The following is a 20661-nucleotide window of genomic DNA, read 5'->3' on the forward strand; positions in this document are numbered from 1 at the left end:
GCATCTCCAACATAATAATAATAATAATAATAATGGCATTTGTTAAGCGCTTACTATGTGCAAAGCACTGTTCTGAGCGCTGGGGGGGGGGGGATACAAGTTGATCAGGTTGTCCCACGTGGGGCTCACAACCTTAATCCCCATTTTACAGATGAGGGAACTGAGGCCCAGAGAAGTTAAGTAACTTGCCTAAGGTCACACAGCAGACATGTGGCGGAGCAGGGATTAGAACCCATAACCTCTGGCTCTCATGCCCTTTCCACTAGGCCACACTGCGGTCTTTCCGACTCCCTATTCAAAATCTTCCCAAAATCCCCGCACCTCCAACATAATAATAATAATAATGATGATGACGATGGCATTTGTTAAGCGCTTACTATGTGCAAAGCACTGTTCTAAGCGCTGGGGGGGGATACAAGGTGATCAGGTCATCCCACGTGGGGCTCACAATCTTAATCCCCATTTTACAGATGAGGGAACTGAGGCTCAGAGAAGTTAAGTAACTTGCCTAAGGTCACACAGCAGACATGTGGTGGAGCAGGGATTCGAACCCATGACCTCTGACTCCCAAGGCCGTGCTCTTTCATCCTCTCTGCTGCATCTCCTTTGCCCTATAAACCCATCAGCCAACTCCAGCACATGTAAACCAATCAATCAGTGGTAGTTATTGAGTGCTTACTATGTGCAGAACTCTGTTCTATGTCCCTGGGAGAGTACGATACAACCGAATTAGCAGAATTTTTCCCTGCCCATAATGGGCTTACAGTCTAGAACTTATTTTTATACCAATCCTCATCACTCTTGTATCTATCTACCAACTAGGACATTCAATTATATTTTTGCTTCCTCCATTAGGGCGTAAGCTTTCTGTAGGCAGGGAAATATTTCCCAATCAATGGTATTTATCGAGCACTTACTGTTGACAGAAAACTGTACTAAACTCTTGGGAGAGGACAACACATCCAAAATAGTGCTCATAAGGAGCTTCCACATCCCCTCTTTCTCATATTCATCATCATCATCAATCGTATTTATTGAGCGCTTACTGTGTGCAGAGCACTGTACTAAGCACTTGGGAAGTACAAGTTGGCAGCATATAGAGACAGTCCCTACCCAACAGTGGGCTCACAGTCTAAAAGTGCTCAATATTCACCCCCCTCACCCCCAATTCCTCCTGTTTTCTCACTCCCCCTCTTCCCTGCCCTCTGCTACCCCAGTCAGCATGGCCTAGTGGGTAGAACTCAGGCCTGGGAATCAGAAGGACCTGGGTTCTAATCCTACCTCCGCCACTTGTCTGCTGTGGGACTTTGGGCTGGTCGCTTCACTTTTCTGGGCATCAATTACCTCATCTGGAACGTGGGGATTAAGACTGTGAGCACTATGTGGGACAGGGTCTGTGTCCAACCTGATTAGCTTGTCTCTACCCCAACGCTTAGAGCGCTGCTTGACCTAAAGCGCTTAGTACAGTGCTCTGCACACAGTAAGCACTCAATAAATACGATTGAATGAATGAATGAATATAGTAAGCTCTTAACAAATACCATTATCATCACATCTTCTAGACTGTGAGCCCACTGTTGGGTAGGGACCGTCTCTATATGTTGCCAACTTGTACTTCCCAAGCACTTAGTCCAGTGATCTGCACACAGTAAGCACTCAATAAATACGATTGATTGATTGACTGACTGATCATCCACTCCCCTCCTCGTGCTCCTTTCCCTCCTCTCTGCTCTCCTCTTCTCCCCCATTCTTCTTTGCACTCTGCTCCTCTTCCCATCCTAATAACAATAATAATAATAATAATAACGGCACTTATAAAGTTCTTACTATGTGCCGAGCACTGTACTAAGCACTGCGGTAGATACAAAATAATCAGGATGGACACGGTTCCTGCCCCACATGGGGCTCACAATCTGAGTTAATTCTAATTCTACTTCCTCCCCACTTCCCCTCTTCCCCGCTCTTTTTTTCCCCACTGCCCTCCTCCTGCTCCCCCGTTCCCAGCTTTCCGCTCTCCCACTTTTTGCCCTCTTCCTCCTCACCCCCCATCCTAATAATAATAAAAATAATAATAACAGCGCTTGTAAAGTTCTTACTGTGTGCCGAGCACTGTACTAAGCACTGGGGCAGATACAAAATAATCAGGATGGACATGGTTTCTGTCCCACATGGGGCTCACAATCTGAGTTCATTCTAATTCTACTTCCTCCCCTCTTCCTCTCTTCCCCGCTCTTTTTTTCCCCACTCCCCTCCTCCTGCTCCCCCATTCCCAGCTTTCCGCTCTCCCACTTTTTGCCCTCTTCTCCCCCACCCCCCATCCTAATAATAAGAAGAAGAATAATAACGGCGCTTGTAAAGTTCTATGTGCCGAGCACTGTACTAAGCACTGGGGCAGATACAAAATAATCAGGATGGACACGCTTCCTGCCCCACATGGGGCTCACAATCTAAGTTAATTCTAATTCTACTTCCTCCCCCACTTCCCCTCTTCCCCACTCTTTTTTTCCCCACTGCCCTCCTCCTGCTCCCCCATTCCCAGCTTTCCACTCTCCCACTTTTTGCCCTCTTCTCCCCCACCCCCCATCCTAATAATAATAAGAATAATAATAACGGCGCTTGTAAAGTTCCTACTATGTGCCAAGCATTGTACTAAGGACTGTGGTAGATACAAAATAATCAGGATGGACACGGTTCCTGCCCCACATGGGGCTCACAATCTGAGTTAATTCTAATTCTACTTCCTCCCCCACTTCCCCTCTTCCCCGCTCTTTTTTTCCCCACTCCCCTCCTCCTGCTCCCCCATTCCCAGCTTTCCGCTCTCCCACTTTTTGCCCTCTTCTCCCCCACCCCCCTGGCTCTGCCACTCTGGGCCCCTTGCAGAACCACCTCCATGGGGGCCATGCCAGCTGGCATCAGACCAGCTGGGCCCCGTGCGGGCAATCCGGCCAGTGCCCAGGCCTAATCCCATTTATTGGCGGGCTACCTGATTACGAGGGAGGGGCCCGGGGGTGGCCAGGCCATATAGCGGGGGGCCGAAGAGGGGGTGGTCCTAGGGAGAGCTCTTAGGGGGCACAGACACCCAAGCGGCCTCCACTTGCCAACATGAAGCTCTCCGTTGCCTTCTTGTGTTTCTCACTCATCTTCTGCTGCTATTCTGGTGAGTGTGACCGGTTGAAGCAATGTGGCCTAGTGGTTAGCGCCCGGGCCTTGGCGTCAGAGGACGTGGGTTCTAATCCAGGCCCTGCCACCCGTCTGCTGCTCGGCCTTGGACCACTCACTTCACTTCTCTGGGCCTCAGTTCCCTCATCTGTAAAGTGGGGATTCAGAGTGTGAGCCCCACGTGGGACAGGGACTGTGTCCTATCTGATGGCCTTGTATCTACCCCAGCACTTAGAACAGTGCCTGGCATATAGGAAGCGTTTAGCAAATACCATAATTATGAGAAGCAGCATGTCCTAGGGGATAGAGCTCAGTCTGGGAGTCAGAAGGACATGGGTTCTAATCCTGCTCTGCCACCTGTCTGCTGCTTGGCCTTGGGCAACTCACTTCACTTCTCTGGGCCTCAGTTCTCTCACCTGTAAAGTGGGGATTCAGAGTGTGAGCCCCACGTGGGACAGGGACTGTGTCCTATCTGATGGCCTTGTATCTACCCCAGCACTTAGAACAGTGCCTGGCATATAGGAAGCGTTTAGCAAATACCATAATTATGAGAAGCAGCATGTCCTAGGGGATAGAGCTCAGGCTGGGAGTCAGAAGGACATGGGTTCTAATCCTGGCTCTGCCACCTGTCTGCTGCTTGACCTTGGGCAACTCACTTCACTTCTCTGGGCCTCAGTTCCCTCATCTGTAAAGTGGGGATTCAGAGTGTGAGCCCCACGTGGGACAGGGACTGTGTCCTATCTGATGGCCTTGTAGCTACCCCAGCACTTAGAACAGTGCTTGGCATATAGGAAGCGTTTAGCAAATACCATAATTATGAGAAGCAGCATGTCCTAGGGGATAGAGCTCAGGCTGGGAGTCAGAAGGACATGGGTTCTAATCCTGGCTCTGCCACCTGTCTGCTGCTTGACCTTGGGTAAGTCACTTCACTTCTCTGGGCCTCAGTTCCCTCATCTGTAAAGTGGGGATTCAGAGGGTGAGCCCCACGTGGGACAGGGACTGTGTCCTATCTGATTGCCTTGTATCTACCCCAGCACTCAGAACAGTGCTTGGCATATAGGAAGCGTTTAGCAAATACCATAATTATAAGAAGCAGCATGTCCTAGGGGATAGAGCTCAGTCTGGGAGTCAGAAGGACATGGGTTCTAATCCTGCTCTGCCACCTGTCTGCTGCTTGACCTTGGGCAACTCACTTCACTTCTCTGGGCCTCAGTTCCCTCACCTGTAAAGTGGGGATTCAGAGTGTGAGCCCCACGTGGGACAGGGACTGTGTCCTATCTGATGGCCTTGTATCTACCCCAGCACTCAGAACAGTGCTTGGCATATAGGAAGCGTTTAGCAAATACCATAATTATGAGAAGCAGCATGTCCTAGGGGATAGAGCTCAGGCTGGGAGTCAGAAGGACATGGGTTCTAGTCTCAACTCTGCCACTTGTCTGCTGCGTGACCACTGAACTTCTCTATGCCTCAGTTACCCCATCTGGAAAATGGGGATGAAGACTGTGAGCCCCATGTGGGACAGACTCTGTGTCCAACCTGATTGCTTGTATCTATTCCAGTGCTCAGAACAGAACACCTGTTCCTATCCCACATGGGACTCACAATCTAATTCTAATTCTATTTCCTCCCCTTTTCCTCTCTTCCCCGCTCTTTTTTCCCCCTCTTCTCTCCTCCTGCTCCCCCGTTCCCGGCTTTCCGCTCTCCCACTTTCCCCCATTCTTCTTTGCCCTCTTCTCGCCCACCCACCTTGCTCTACCATCCTGGGCCCCTTGCAGAGGAAAGTGCCACTGGCATCGGACCAACTGAGTCCCGTGTGGGCAATCCGGCCAGCGCCTGGATTATGATTATTATTATTATTCTCACCCACCTGGGGCATCCCCAGAAAACAGCAACCTCCTTTTGGCTGCCTGGGGCAAATAGTCAACCCGTCTGGAGACCGAGGAAGAGTTGGGATAAATCAATCAATCAATCATATTTATTGAATGCTTATAATAATAATAATAATAATAATGGCATTTGTTAAGCGCTTACTATGTGCAGAGCACTGATCTAAGCTCTGGGGAGGATACGAGGTGATCAAGTTGTCCCACGTGGGGCTCACAGTCTTAATCCCCACTTTACAGATGAGGGAACTGAGGCTCAGAGAAGTGAAGTGACTTGCCCAAGGTCACACAGCAGACATGTGGCGGAGCCAGGACTCGAACCCATGACCTCTGACTCCAAAGCCCGTGCTCTTTCCAGTGAGCCACGCTGCTTATCTTGTGCAGAGTGATGGACTAAGCGCTTGGGAGGGTACAACACAATAATATAACAGACACCCCCCCCCCCCCCAGCCCACAATGAGCTTACAGTTTGGAGGGGGAATCATTCATTCATATAAATAAATATATTACCGATATGGACATAAGTTCTGTGGGGCTGGGAGGGCTTAGTCTGGGAAGGCTTCTTGGAGGAGATTGGCCTTCAATAAGGCTTTGAAGGTGGGGAGAGTCATTGTCTGTTGGATATGAAGAGGGAAGGTGATCTAGGCCAGAGGCAGGACATGGGCATGGGTTCGGTGGTGAGATAGATGAGATAGAGGGATGGTGAGAAGGTTGACGGCAAAGAAGCAAAGTTTGTGGGCTGGGTTGTAGTAGGAGAGCAGCGAGGTGAGGTGGAGGGGGTGGCGAGGGGATGGAGGGCTTTAAGGACAATAGTGAGGCGTTTCTATTGGATGAGGAGGTGGATGGACAACCACTGGAGGTTCTTGAGGGAGTGGGGAAACATGGCCTGGACGTTTTGGTAGAAAAATGATCCGGGCAGTAGAGTGAAGTATGGACTGGAAAAATCTCCAATGGCTACCAATCAATCTGTGCATCAGGCAGAAACTCCTCACCCTGGGCTTCAAGGCTGTCCATCCATCCCCTCGCCCCCTCCTCCCTCACCTCCCTTCTGTCCTTCTCCAGCCCACCCCGCACCCTCCGCTCCTCCGCTGCTAATCTCCTCACCTTTAGGCCTTGTTCTCGCCTGTCCCGCCATCGACCCCCGGCCCACATCATCCCCCGGGCCCGGAATGCCCTCCCTCTGCCCATCCGCCAAGCTAGCTCTCTTCCTCCCTTCAAGGCCCTATTGAGAGCTCACCTCCTCCAGGAGGTCTTCCCACACTGAGCCCCTTCCTTCCTCTCCCCCTCGTCCCCCTCTCCATCCACCCCATCTTACCTCCTTCCCTTCCCCACAGCACCTGTATATATGTACATATGTTTGTACATATTTATTACTCTATTTATTTATTTATTTATTTATTTTACTTGTACCTATCTATTCTATTTATTTTATTTTGTTAGTATGTTTGGTTTTGTTCTCTGTCTCCCCCTTGTAGACTGTGAGCCCACTGTTGGGTAGGGACTGTCTCTATATGTTGCCAACTTGTACTTCCCAAGCGCTTAGTACGGTGCTCTGCACACAGTAAGCGCTCAATAAATACGATTGATTGATTGATTGACTGGAGTGGGGAGAGACAGGAGGCTGGGAGGTCAACAAGGAGCCTGACACAATAGTCAAGGCGGGATAGGGTAAGTGCTTGGATCAACAGTAGGGACCGTCTCTATATGTCGCCAACTTGTACTTCCCAAGCGCTTAGTACAGGGCTCTGCACACAGTAAGTGCTCAATAAATATGACTGAATGAATGAATCAATCAACAGGGTGGCAGTTTGGATAGAGAGGAAAGGGCGGATTTTAGCAATATTATGAAGGTTGAACCGACAGGATTTGGTGATAGATTGAAAATGGTGCCCAGGGTATAAGCTCATTATGGGCAAGGAACATGTCTGCTAATTCTTTCGTAGCGTACTCTCCCAAGCCCTTAGTACAGTGCTCTGCACATAGTAAGAGCTCAATAAATACCATTGATTGAACGGTTGATCTGTTCTAAAATACCCTATTCATTCATTCAGTCGTATTTATTGAGCGCTTACTGTGTGCAGAGCACTGTACTAAGCGCTTGGGAAGTACAAATCAGCAACAGAGAGGGACGGTCCGTACCCTATCATCCTTGCACCCCCATGTCCATCTCCGCTGCTGGAGAAGCAGCGTGGCTCACTGGAAAGAGCCCGGGCTTTGGAGTCAGAGGTCATGGGTTCAAATCCCAGCTCCGCCAATTGTCAGCTGTGTGACTTTGGGCCAGTCACTTCACTTCTCTGGGCCTCAGTTCCCTCATCTGTAAAATGGAGATTAAGACTGTGAGCTCCCCGTGGGACAACCTGATCACCTTGTAAACTCCCCAGCACTTAGAACAGTGCTTTGCACATAGTAAGCGCTTAATAAATGCCATTATTATTATTATTATGTCATTCCCACTTGGACCATTACGGGGAATGTGCTTTGAGGGTTACCAACTTGTACTTCCCAAGCGCTGAGTACAGTGCTCTGCACACAGTAAGCACTCAATAAATACGATTGAATGAATGACTCTAGACTGTGAGCCCACAGTTGGGTAGGGACTGTCTCTATATGTTGCCAACTTGTACTTCCCAAGTGCTCAGTACAGTGCTCTGCACACAGTAAGCGCTCAATAAATACGATTGAATGAATGACTCTAGACTGTGAGCCCACTGTTGGGTAGGGACTGTCTCTATATGTTGCCAACTTGGACTTCCCAAGCGCTTAGTACAGTGCTCTGCACAGAGTAAGCGCTCAATAAATACGATTGATGATGATGATGATGAATGAATGAGGGTGTCTGGCACTGTAGTAGATTTTTCATTTTAATAATATTTCTTAAGTGTTTGCTTTGTGCCAAACACTGTACGGGTTATTTAGGTCAGACACAGTCCCTCTCTCGCATGGGGCTCGCAGTCTAAATAGGAGGGAGAACCGGAAAACTGAGGCACAGAGAAGGTAAGTGATTTGCCCAAGGTCACACAGCAAGCAACTGGCAGAGCTGGAATTAGAACCCAGGTCCTCTGACTCCCACCCCGTGCTCTTTCCACTGGGCCACGCTACTTCTCAAGATACAAGGGAATCAGGTTGGCCATGGCTCCTGTCCCACACGGGGTTTGCATTTTAAGTAGGAGAGAGAACGGATATTGAAAACCCATTGTTCAGATCAGTTAATCAATTAAATCATACTACTGGGAGATCGGGGAGGGACCGTCTCTATATGTTGCCAACTTGTACATCGCCAGCGCTTAGTACAGTGCTCTGCATCATCATCATCAACCGTATTTATTGAGCGCTTACTGTGTGCAGAGCACTGGACTAAGCGCTTGGGAAGTACAAATTGGCAACTTATAGAGACAGTCCCTACCCAACAGTGGGCTCACAGTCTAAAAGGGGGAGACAAAACCGAACATACTAACAAAATAAAATAAATAGAATAGATATGTACAAGTAAAATAAATAAATAAATAGAGTAATAAATATGTACAAGCATATATACATATATACAGGTGCTGTGGGGAAGGGAAGGAGGTAAGACGGGGGGATGGAGAGGGGGACGAGGGGGAGAGGAAGGAAGCACACAGTAAGCACTAAATAAATATGATTGAATGAATAGTACAGAGAAGCAGCACGGCCTAGTGGATAGAGCACAGGCTCGGGAGCCAGGAGGTCATGGGTTCTAATCCAGCCACTTGTCTGCTGTGTGACCCTGGGCAAGTCACTTCACTTCTCTGGGCCTCGGTTACCTCATCTGTCAAATACGGATTGAGACTGTGACCCCCACATGGGACAAGGACTGTGTCCAACCCGATTTGCTTGTATCCACCCCAGTGCTTAGTACAGTGTCTGGCACATAGTTAAGTGCTTAACAAATACTATAATTATTATTAATCCCGGCTCTGTCATTTGTCTTTTGGGTGACCTCGGGCAAGTCACTTCCTCAGTTCCCTCATCTGTGAAATGGGGATTAAGGCTGTGAGCCCCATGGGGGACAGGGACTGCATCCATCCATCCATTAATCAATCAATCAATCATATTTATTGAGCACTTACTGTGTGCAGAGCATTGTACTAAGTGCTTGGGAGGTACAAGTTGGCAACATATTTAATCAATCATATTTATTGAGCGCTTACTGTGTGCAGAGCACTGGACTAAGCGCTTGGGAAGTCCAAGTTGGCAACATATAGAGACGGTCCCTACCCAACAGTGGGCTCACAGTCTAAAAGGGGGAGACAGAGAACAAAACCAAACATACTAACAAAATAAAATAAATAGAATAGATATGTACAAGTAAAATAAATAAATAGAATAATAAATATGTACAAACATATTTACAACAAATACACAAATACCACTATCCTCATCATCTTACAAGTAAATCAGGATGGTTTACAAACAAGTAAACCATCCTGATTTACTTGTAAGATGATGAGGATAGTGGTATTTGTTAAGCGCTTACTAGGTGCCAAGCACTGTTCTAGGAGCTGATCTACCCCAGCACTGAGTACAATGCCTGAAACATAATAATAATAATAATAATAATAACAACAATAATAATGGCATTTATTAAGCGCTTACTATGTGCAAAGCACTGTTCTAAGCACTGGGGAGGTTACAAGGTGATAAAGCTGTCCCACAGTCTTCATCCCCATTTTCCAGATGAGGGAACTGAGGCCCAGAGAAGTGAAGTGACTCGCCCAAAGTCACCCAGCTGACAATTGGCGGAGCCGGGATTCGAACCCACGACCTCCGGCTCCAAAGCCCGGGCTCTTCCCACTGAGCCACGCTGCTTCTCTAATAGAACATAAATTATGGTCTCTAATGGAACATAATAAACACTTGAAAATACCATTAAAAAATAAACACTTGAAAATACCATTAAAAAAAAATAAATAAAGGAGTTAAAGTCTACAGGGGCAGAAGGATATTAAAATAAATTGCAGAGAGAGGAAATGTAGAGTAGGAGGCCATGCCCATAAATGCTGTGGGGTTGGGAGGAGCCACGGGAAGCAGCGTGGCTCAGTGGAAAGAGCCTGGGCTTTGGAGTCAGAGGTCATGGGTTCAAATCCCAGCTCTGCCAATTGTCAGCTGTGTGACTTTGGGCAAGTCACTTCACTTCTCTGTGTCTCAGTTACCTCATCTGGAAAATGGGGATTAAGACTGTGAACCCCCTGTGGGACAACCTAATCACCTTGTAACCTCCCCAGCGCTTAGAACAGTGCTTTGCACATAGTAAGTGCTCAATAAATGCCATTATTATTATTAAAGAGTTATTTTTGGCTCCTTATCTCTGGCCCGGGCCGGACTGGGAAATTCAAGAGGTTGCTGGGAGAACAGAAGGGATTAAGATCCATTTTTCCACCTTTCTCCTATCTGTAAACATTGTCTTGCCTCTAGTTCCCATAGGACTGTGTGCTCCTTGAGGGCAAGAATTGTTTCTTTCACTCATTCATAGAGAAGCAGTGTGGCTCAGCGGAAAGAGCCCGGGCTTTGGAGTCCGAGGTCCTGGGTTCAAATCCCGGCTCCGCCATTTGTCAGCTATGTGACTTTGGGCAAGTCACTTCACTTCTCTGGGCCTCAGTGGCCTCATTGGCAAAATGGGGATGAATCAATCAATCAATCAATCGTATTTATTGAGCGCTTACTGTGTGCAGAGCACTGTACTAAGCGCTTGGGAAGTACAAGTTGGCAACATAGAGAGACGGTCCCTACCCAACAGTGGGCTCACAGTCTAGAAGGGGGAGAGTCTAGAAGGGGCACACATTAAGCGCCTTACTATGCCTCAGTTCTCTCATCTGTAAAATGGGGATGAAGACTGTGAGCCCCACGTGGGACAACCTGATCACCCTCTATCCCCCCAGTGCCCAGAACAGTGCCTTGAACATAGGAAGCGCTTAACAAGTACCATCATTATGACTGTGAACCCCCCGTGGGACAACCTGATTGCCTTGTAACCTCCCCAGTGCTTAGAACAGTGCTTTGCACGTAGTAAGCGCTTAATAAATGCCATTATTATTATTACTATTCATTCAATCATATTTATTGAGCACTTACTCTGTGCAGAGCACTGTACTAAGCACTTGGGAAGTACAAATCAGCAACAGATAGAGATGGTCCCTACGCAACAACGGGCTCACAGTCTAGAAGGGGGAGACAGAGAACAAAACAAAATAAGTAGGCGTCAATACCATCAAAATAGATAAGTAGAATTATAGATATATACACATCATTAATCAAATGAATAGAGTAATAAATATGTACAAATATATACAAGTGCTGTGGGGAGGGGAATGGGGTAGGGCAGAGGGGACTGTGAGCCCACTGTTGGGTAGGGACTGTCTCTATATGTTGCTCACTTGTACTTCCCAAGCGCTTAGTACAGTGCTCTGCACACAGTAAGTGCTCAATAAATACGATTGATTGATTGACTGATTGATTGGGGGCGATGGGGAGGGGAGGAGGAGCAGAGGAAAAAGGGGGGGAGGGGTGTCTATTAACTCAGCTGTTCTCTTCCAGGTGCTTAATACAGTACAGTAGAGAAGCAGCGTGGCTCAGTGGAAAAGAGTCCGGGCTTTGGAGTCAGAGGTCATGGGTTCGAACCCCGGCTCTGCCAATTGTCAGCTGTGTGACTTTGGGCAAGTCACTTCACTTCTCTGTGCCTCAGTTCCCTCATCTGTAAAATGGGGACTAATGGGGACTGTGAGCCCCCGGGGGACAACCTGATCACCTTGTAACCTCCCCAGCGCTTAGAACAGTGCCTTGCACATAGTAAGCACTTAATAAATGCCATTATTATTATTACTCTGTTCACAGTAGATTACTTAGACTGTGAGCCCCATGTGGGACAGGGACTGAGTCCAACCTGATAGTGTGGCTCAGTGGAAAGAGCCCGGGCTTTGGAGTCAGAAGTCATGGGTTCAAATCCCAGCTCTGCCAATTGTCAGCTGTGTGACTTTGGGCAAGTCACTTATATAATAATAATAATAATAATGGCATTTGTTAACTTCTAGACTGTGAGCCTGCTGTTGGGTAGGGACCGTCTCTATATGTTGCCAACTTGTATTTCCCAAGTGCTTAGTACAGTGCTCTGCACACAGTAAGTGCTCAATAAATATGATTGAATGAATGAATGAATTAACTTGTATCTGCCCCAGCAATTAGAACAGTGCTTGACACATAGTAAGTGCTTAACAAATATTATTATTATTGTTATCATCATCATCAATCGTATTTATTGAGCGCTTACTATGGGCAGAGCACTGTACTAAGCGCTTAGCACTGTACTAAGCGCTTAGCACTGTACTATCATCTCTATTGTTCTTTCCCAAGTGCTCAATCCAGTACTTCATTCACAGTAGATTCATTCATTCATTCAATCATATTTATTGGGCGCTTACTGTGTGCAAAGCACTGTACTAAGCACCTGGGAGAGCACAGTATAACAATGAACAGACACATTTCTGCCCACAATGAGCTCACAGTCTAGTGGATTATTTAAAATGGAAGCCCCTTATGGGACAGGGACTGTGTCACACCTGATTAACTTGTATTATAATAATAATAATGCTGGTGTTTGTTAAGTGCTTACTATGTGTCAAGCACTGTTCTAAATGCTGGGGTAGATACAAGGTACTCAGGTTGTCCCATGAGGGGCTCACAGTCTTCCTCCCCATTTTACAGATGAGGTCACTGAGGCACAGAGAAGTGAAGTGACTTGCCCAGAGTCACACAGTTGATAATAATAATACTAATGATGGCATTTATTAAGCGCTTACTATGTGCAAAGCACTGTTCTAAGCTCTGGGGAGATTACAAGGTGATCAGGTTGTCCCACGCGGGGCTCAAAGTCTTCATCCCCATTTTACCGATGAGGTAACTGAGGCACAGAGAAGTGAAGTTGCCAACTTGTACTTCCCAAGGGCTTAGTCCAGTGCTCTGCACACAGTAAGCGCTCAATAAATGCGATTGATTGATTGATTGAAGTGACTTGTCCAAAGCCACACAGCTGATAAGTGGCGGAGCTGGAATTAGAACCCACGACCCCTGACTCCCGAGCCCGGGCTCTTTCATTCATTCATTCATTGAATCGTATTTATTGAGTGCTTACTGTGTGCAGAGCACTGTACTAAGCGCTTGGGAAGTCCAAGTTGGCAACATATAGAGACGGTCCCTACCCAACAGCGGGCTTACAGTCTAGAAGAAGTGCTCTTGCCACTAAGCCATATCTGCCCCAGTGACTAGGACAGCGCTTGGCACATAGTAAGCGCTTAACACATTTAATTATTATTAAGCAGCATGACCTGGCGGATAGAGCATGGGCCCGAGAGTCAGAAGGGCCTGGGTTCTAATTCCAGCTCTGCCACTTGTCTGCTGTGTGACCTTGGGTAAGTCACTTCACTTCTCTGTTACCTCATCTGTATGATTAAGATTGTGAGCTCCGTGTGGGGCAGGAACCTGCGTCCAACCCAATCTGCTTGCATCCACCCCACTTAACAAGTGGCTCAGTGGAACGAGCCTGGGCTTTGGAGTCAGAGGTCATGGGTTCGAATCCCGGCTCCGCCAATTGTCAGCTGGGTGACTTTGGGCAAGTCACTTCACTTCTCTGGGCCTCAGTTCCCTCATCTGGAAAATGGGGATGAAGACTGTGAGCCCCCTGTGGGACAACCAGATCACCTTGTAACCGCCCCAGCGCTTAGAACAGTGCTTTGCACATAGTAAGTGCTTAATAAATGCCATTATTATTATTATTATTATTGTTATTAAAATGGGGATGAAGACTGTGAGCCCCCCAGGGGACAACCTGATCACCTTGTCAGCGCTTAGAATGGTGCTTTGCACATAGTAAGTGCTTAATAAATGCCATTATTATTATTATTATTATTATTAAAATGGGGATGATGACTGTGAGCCCCCCAGGGGACAACCTGATCACATTGTCAGCGCTTAGAATGGTGCTTTGCACATAGTAAGCGCTTAATAAATGCCATTATTATTATTATTGTTATTAAAATGGGGATTAAGACTGTGAGCCCCCCAGGGGACAACCTGATCACCTTGTCAGCGCTTAGAATGGTGCTTTGCACATAGTAAGTGCTTAATAAATGCCATTATTATTATTATTATTATTATTATTATTATTATTATTATTGTTATTGTTATTAAAATGGGGATGAAGACTGTGAGCCCCCCAGGGGACAACCTGATCACCTTGTCAGTGCTTAGAATGGTGGTTTGCACATAGTAAGTGCTTAATAAATGCCATTATTATTATTATTATTATTATTGTTATTAAAATGGGGATGGAAGACTGTGAGCCCCCCAGGGGACAACCTGATCACCTTGTCAGCGCTTAGAATGGTGCTTTGCACATAGTAAGTGCTTAATAAATGCCATTATTATTATTATTATTATTATTATTATTAAAATGGGGATGAAGACTGTGAGCCCCCCGGGGGACAACCTGATCACCTTGTCAGTGCTTGGAATGGTTCTTTGCACATAGTAAGTGCTTAATAAATGCCATTATTATTATTATTATTATTATTATTATTGTTATTAAAATGGGGATGGAAGACTGTGAGCCCCCCAGGGGACAACCTGATCACCTTGTCAGCGCTTAGAATGGTGCTTTGCACATAGTAAGTGCTTAATAAATGTCATTATTATTATTATTATTATTATTATTATTAAAATGGGGATGAAGACTGTGAGCCCCCCGGGGGACAACCTGATCACCTTGTCAGCGCTTAGAATGGTGCTTTGCACATAGTAAGCGCTTAATAAATGCCATTATTATTATTATTATTATTATTATTATTATTATTATTATTAAAATGGGGATGAAGACTGTGAGCCCCCCGGGGGACAACCTCATCACCTTGTCAGCGCTTAGAATGGTGCTTTGCACATAGTAAGTGCTTAATAAATGCCATTATTATTATTATCATTATTATTAAAATGGGGAGGAAGACTGTGAGCCCCCCAGGGGACAACCTCATCACCTTGTCAGCGCTTAGAATGGTGCTTTGCACATAGTAAGCGCTTAATAAATGCCATTATTATTATTATTATTATTATTATTATTAAAATGGGGATGAAGACTGTGAGCCCCCCAGGGGACAACCTGATCACCTTGACAGCGCTTAGAATGGTGCTTTGCACATAGTAAGCGCTTAATAAATGCCATTATTATTATTATTATTATTATTATTATTATTATTAAAATGGGGATGAAGACTGTGAGCCCCCCAGGGGACAACCTGATCACCTTGTCAGCGCTTAGAATGGTGCTTTGCACATAGTAAGCGCTTAATAAATGCCATTATTATTATCATTATTATTAAAATGGGGAGGAAGACTGTGAGCCCCCCAGGGGACAACCTGATCACCTTGTCAGCGCTTAGAATGGTGCTTTGCACATAGTAAGCGTTTAATAAATGCCATCTTCTTCTTATTATTATTATTATTACCACAACGATTATTATTTTGGATTCCAGGAGTGGCTTCAGGCAATGAGTTTTTCATGGAGTTCCTTCAAACCTTGCTGGTGGGCAGCCTGGATGAAGTGTTAGGGGGGCCCCTGGCCCCTTACAGTGTCAACTCCAATGCCAAGCGGGCCCTGGCTGAGCTCAAGTCCTGCATCGATCACCTGGACCCGCAGAACAAAGCCGAGCTGGTGAAGTTGCTGGTAAAACTGTCTATTTTGTTTTTTAACAGTATTTGTTCAGCGCTTACTATGTGCCAGGCACTTTACTAAGCGCTGGGGTAGATGCAAGACTGATCTCTAGACTCTAGATTTCTAGACTGCGAGTCTAGATTTCTAGACCGCGAGCCCGTTGTTGGGTAGGGACCGTCTCCATGTGTTGCCAACTTGTACTTCCCAAGCGTTTAGTCCAGTGCTCTGCACACGATAAATACGATCGATGATGATGATGATTTATTGAGCGCTTACTGTGTGCAGAGCACTGGACGAAGTGCTTGGGAAGTCCAAGTCGGCAACATCTAGAGACGGTCCCTACCCGACAGCGGGCTCGCAGTCTAGAAGGGGGAGACAGACAACAAAACAAAACATATTGACCAAATAAAATAAATAGAATAAATATGTGCAAGCAAAATAAATAAATAAATAGAGTAATAAATACGTACAAACATATATACAGGTGCTGTGGGGAGGGAAAGGAGGTAAGGTGGAGGGGGGAGGGGAAGGAGGGGGCTCAGTCTGGGAAGGCCTCCTGGAGGAGGTGAGCTCTCAGTAGGGCTTTCATTAATTCGTTCAATTGTATTTATTGAGCGCTTACTGTGTGCAGAGCACTGGACTAAGCGCTTGGGAAGTCCAAGTCGGCAACATCTAGAGACGGTCCCTACCCAACAGCGGGCTCACAGTCTAGAAGGGGGAGACAGACGACAAAACAAAACATATTAACCAAATAAAATAAATAGAATATGTACAAGTAAAATAGAGTAATAAATACGGACAAACATATATACAGGTGCTGTGGGGAGGGGAAGGAGGTAAGGTGGGGGGATGGGGAGGGGAAGGAGGGGGAGAGGAAGGAGGGGGTTCAGTCTGGGAAGGCCTCCTGGAGGAGGTGAGCTCTCAGTAGGGCTTTCATTCGCATTTATTGAGCGCTCCCTGTATGCAGAGCACTGGACTAAGTGCTTGGGAAGTCCAAGTTGGCAACATCTAGAGACGGTCCCTGCCCAACAGCGGGCCCACAGGCTAGAAGGGGGAGACAGACAACAAAACAAAACATATCAACCAAATAAAATAAATAGAATAAATGTGTACAAGTAAAATAAATAAAGTAATTAATACACACAAACATATATACAGGTGCTGTGGGGAGGGGAAGGAGGTAAGGCGGGGGGATGGGGAGGGGGAGAAGGGGGAGAGGACAGTGCTGTCCCACATGAGGCTCACAGTCTTCATCCCCATTTGGCAGATGAGGGAACTGAAGCACAGAGAAGTGAAGTGACTCATCCAAGGTCACACAGCAGAAAAGGGGGATTAGAACCCAGGTCCTTCTGACTCCCTGGGCTTTTTCCATTAGGCCATGCTGCTTCTCAGCTTCCCGCACTCACCCACTCCGCATGCCTGTCTCCTTGTTTTGTTTTGTCGTCCATCTCCCTCCTACTAGATTGTGAGCCCGTTGTTGGGTAGGGACCGTCTCTATATGTTGCCGACTTGTACTTCCCAAGCGCTTAGTCCAGTGCTCTGCACACAGTAAGCGCTCAATAAATATGACTGAATGAATGAATGATTCCCCACCCCACCCTGCTAGATCCCCTCTCCTGGGATGGAGGGATGGGTCGCTCAGGAGAGACTTAGGGAGTGGCTGGGAAGCAGAATCAATCAATCATATTTACTGAGCGCTTACTTTGTACAGAGCAGAGGTCATGGGTTCAAATCCCGGCTCCGCCGATTGTCAGCTGTGTGACTTTGGGCGAGTCACTTAACTTCTCTGTGCCTCAGTTCCCTCATCTGTAAAAATGGGGATTAAGACTGTGAGCCCCACGTGGGACAACCTGATCACCTTGTGACCCCCCAGTGCTTAGAACAGTGTTTTGCACATAGTAAGCACTTAGCAAATACCATCATTACAACAGAGTTCATAGACACATTCCCTGCCCGTAACAAGCTTGCACTCTGTCAATCACCTGTATTTATTGAGCGCCTGCTGTGTGCAGAGCACTGTACTAAGAGCTCAGGAGAATAATAATAATAATAATAATAATGGCATTTGTTAAGCGCTTACTATGTGCAAAGCACTGTTCTAAGCGCTGGGGGGATACAAGGCGATGAGGTTGTCCCACATGGGGCTCACAGTTTTAATCCCCATTTTACAGATGAGGGAACTGAGGCTCAGAGAAGTTAAGTGACTTGCCCAAGGTCACACAGCAGACTACAACAGAGTTGGTAGACACATTCCCTGCCCGCAACAAGCTGACAGTCTAAAGGGAGCCCCTGTCACCCTCCTGGGGGTTTCATTCATTCATTCAGTTGTATTTATTGAGTCCATACTGTGTGCAAAGTACTGTACTAAGACCTTGGGAGAGTACACTATAACAACAAGCAGACACATTCCCTGCCCACAGTGAGCTTACAGTCTAGAAGGGGAGACAGATATGAATGGAAAGAAATAAATGACAGATAGGGACAGAAGTGGTGTGGGGCTGGGAGGGGGATGAATAAAGGGAGCAAGTCAGGGTGATGGAGAAGAGGAAAGGGGGGCTTAGTCAGGGAAGGCCTCTTGGAGGAGATGGGAATTTGATAAGGCTTTGAAGCAGGGGAGAGTCACTGTCTGTCAGATCAATCAATCAATCAATCAATCAATCAATCGTATTTATTGAGCGCTTACTGTGTGCAGAGCACTGTACTAAGCACTTGGGAAGTACAAGTTGGCAACATATAGAGACAGTCCCTACCCAACAGTGGGCTCACAGTCTAAAAGGGGGAGACAGAGAACAAAACTAAGCATACTAACAAAATAAAATAAATAGAATAGATATGTACAAGTAAAATACATATCCTTCTCCAGCCCAGCCCGCACCCTCCGCTCCTCCGCCGCTAATCTCCTCACCGTACCTCGTTCTCGCCCATCCCGCCATCGACCCCCGGCCCACGTCCTCCCCCGGGCCCGGAATGGCCTCCCTCTGCCCATCCGCCAAGCTCGCTCTCTTTCTCCCTTCAAGGCCCTACTGAGAGCTCACCTCCTCCAGGAGGCCTTCCCAGACTGAGCCCCTTCCTTCCTCTCCCCCTCGTCCCCCTCTCCATCCCCCCATCTTACCTCCTTCCCTTCCCCACAGCACCTGTATATATGTATATATGTTTGTACATATTTATTACTCTATTTATTTTACCTGTACATATCTATTCTATTTATTTTATTTTGTTAGGATGTTTGGTTTTGTTCTCTGTCTCCCCCTTTTAGACTGTGACCCCACTGTTGGGTAGGGACTGTCTCTATATGTTGCCAACTTGGACTTCCCAAGCGCTTAGTGCAGTGCTCTGCACATAGTAAGCGCTCAATAAATACGATTGATGATGATGATTTATTACTCTATTTATTTATTTGTTTATTTTACCTGTACATATCTATTCTATTTATTTTATTTTGTTAGGATGTTTGGTTCTGTTCTCCGTCTCCCCCTTTTAGACTGTGAGCCCGCTGTAGGGTAGGGACTGTCTCTATATGTTGCCAACTTGGACTTCCCAAGCGCTTAGTGCAGTGCTCTGCACATAGTAAGCGCTCAATAAATACAATTGATGATGATGATTTATTACTCTATTTATTTATTTGTTTATTTTACCTGTACATATCTATTCTATTTATTTTATTTTGTTAGTACGTTTGGTTCTGTTCTCCGTCTCCCCCTTTTAGACTGTGAGCCCGCTGTTGGGTAGGGACTGTCTCTATACGTTGCCAACTTGGACTTCCCAAGCGCTTAGTGCAGTGCCCCGCACACAGTAAGCGCTCAATAAATACGATTGATTGATTGATAGAGTAAAAAATATATACATCATCATCATCATCATCATCAATCATATTTATTGAGCGCTTACTATGTGCAGAGCACTGGACTGAGCGCTTGGGAAGTACAAGTTGGCAACATATAGAGACAGTAGGGACCCAACAGTGGGCTCACAGTCTAAAAGTATATACATATAGGAGGGAGGGAATTCCAGGCTCGAGATAGGACATGGGAAAATCTCCTCAAAAATCTCCAGTGGCTACCAATCAATCTGCGCATCAGGCAGAAACTCCTCACCCTGGGCTTCAAGGCCGTCCATCCCCTTGCCCCCTCCTACCTCACCTCCCTTCTCTCCTTCTCCTGCCCAGCCCGCACCCTCCGCTCCTCCACCGCTGATCTCCTCACCGTACCTCGCTCTCGCCTGTCCCGCCATCGACCCCCGGCCCACGTCATCCCCCGGGCCTGGAATGGCCTCCCTCTGCCCCTCCGCCAAGCTAGCTGTCTTCCTCCCTTCAAGGCCCTGCTGAGAGCTCACCTCCTCCAGGAGGCCTTCCCAGACTGAGCCCCTTCCTTCCTCTCCCCCTCATCCCCCTCTCCATCCCCCCATCTTACCTCCCTCCCTTCCCCACAGCACCTGTATATATGGATATATGTTTGTACATATTTTTGACTCTATTTATTTATTTAATTTATTTATACATATCTATTCTATTTATTTTATTTTGTTAGTATGTTTGGTCTCTGTCTCCCCCTTTTAGACTGTGAGCCCACTGTTGGGTAGGGACTGTCTCTAGATGTTGCCAATTTGGACTTCCCAAGCGCTTAGTACAGTGCTCTGCACATAGTAAGCGCTCAATAAATACGATTGATGATGATGATGATGATGGGAAGGGGTCGGAGATTGGGAATTGATCCTCGCCGTGGCCCGCCGCCCACCTCGGCCTCCTTCTTCTGCATTGCAGGTGCTCGTTCTGGACAACCAGGAAGCCAACTCCTGAAGGCGTCAGCCGGATGGCCGTCCACCGCCAACTGGGCCAACTACCCTCCACCCACTGCCCCCCACCACAGCGGTTGAAGGCTGGACGCCCCCCCCATCTCCCTGTCCAGGAAC

General features: G+C 46.9%; 1 protein-coding gene across 1 annotated transcript; it reads left to right on the plus strand.

Annotated features, from left to right (window-relative positions):
* Positions 1 to 3102: 3102 nt before the first annotated feature.
* On the plus strand, positions 3103 to 20548 carry SCGB1C1 (secretoglobin family 1C member 1). The gene is made up of 3 exons (XM_038765406.1): positions 3103 to 3157; positions 15575 to 15765; positions 20513 to 20548. Exons 1-3 carry the CDS (start codon positions 3103 to 3105, stop codon positions 20546 to 20548), a joined length of 282 nt encoding a protein of 93 aa, XP_038621334.1.
* Positions 20549 to 20661: the final 113 nt, after the last annotated feature.

The sequence above is a fragment of the Tachyglossus aculeatus genome, chromosome 22 (genome assembly GCF_015852505.1).
Source record: "Tachyglossus aculeatus isolate mTacAcu1 chromosome 22, mTacAcu1.pri, whole genome shotgun sequence".
In the NCBI taxonomy this organism is placed as follows: Eukaryota; Metazoa; Chordata; class Mammalia; order Monotremata; family Tachyglossidae; genus Tachyglossus; species Tachyglossus aculeatus.

What these genes read in the sequence shown, in the direction of transcription:
- SCGB1C1 (XM_038765406.1), top strand. Translation starts at nt 3,103, where the DNA reads ATGAAGCTCTCCGTTGCCTTCTTGTGTTTCTCACTCATCTTCTGCTGC. An exon ending in CATCTTCTGCTGCTATTCTG is followed by an intron (nt 3,158 to 15,574) that starts GTGAGTGTGACC and finishes TTTGGATTCCAG; the next exon opens with GAGTGGCTTCAGGCAATGAG. An exon ending in CCGAGCTGGTGAAGTTGCTG is followed by an intron (nt 15,766 to 20,512) that starts GTAAAACTGTCT and finishes TCTGCATTGCAG; the next exon opens with GTGCTCGTTCTGGACAACCA.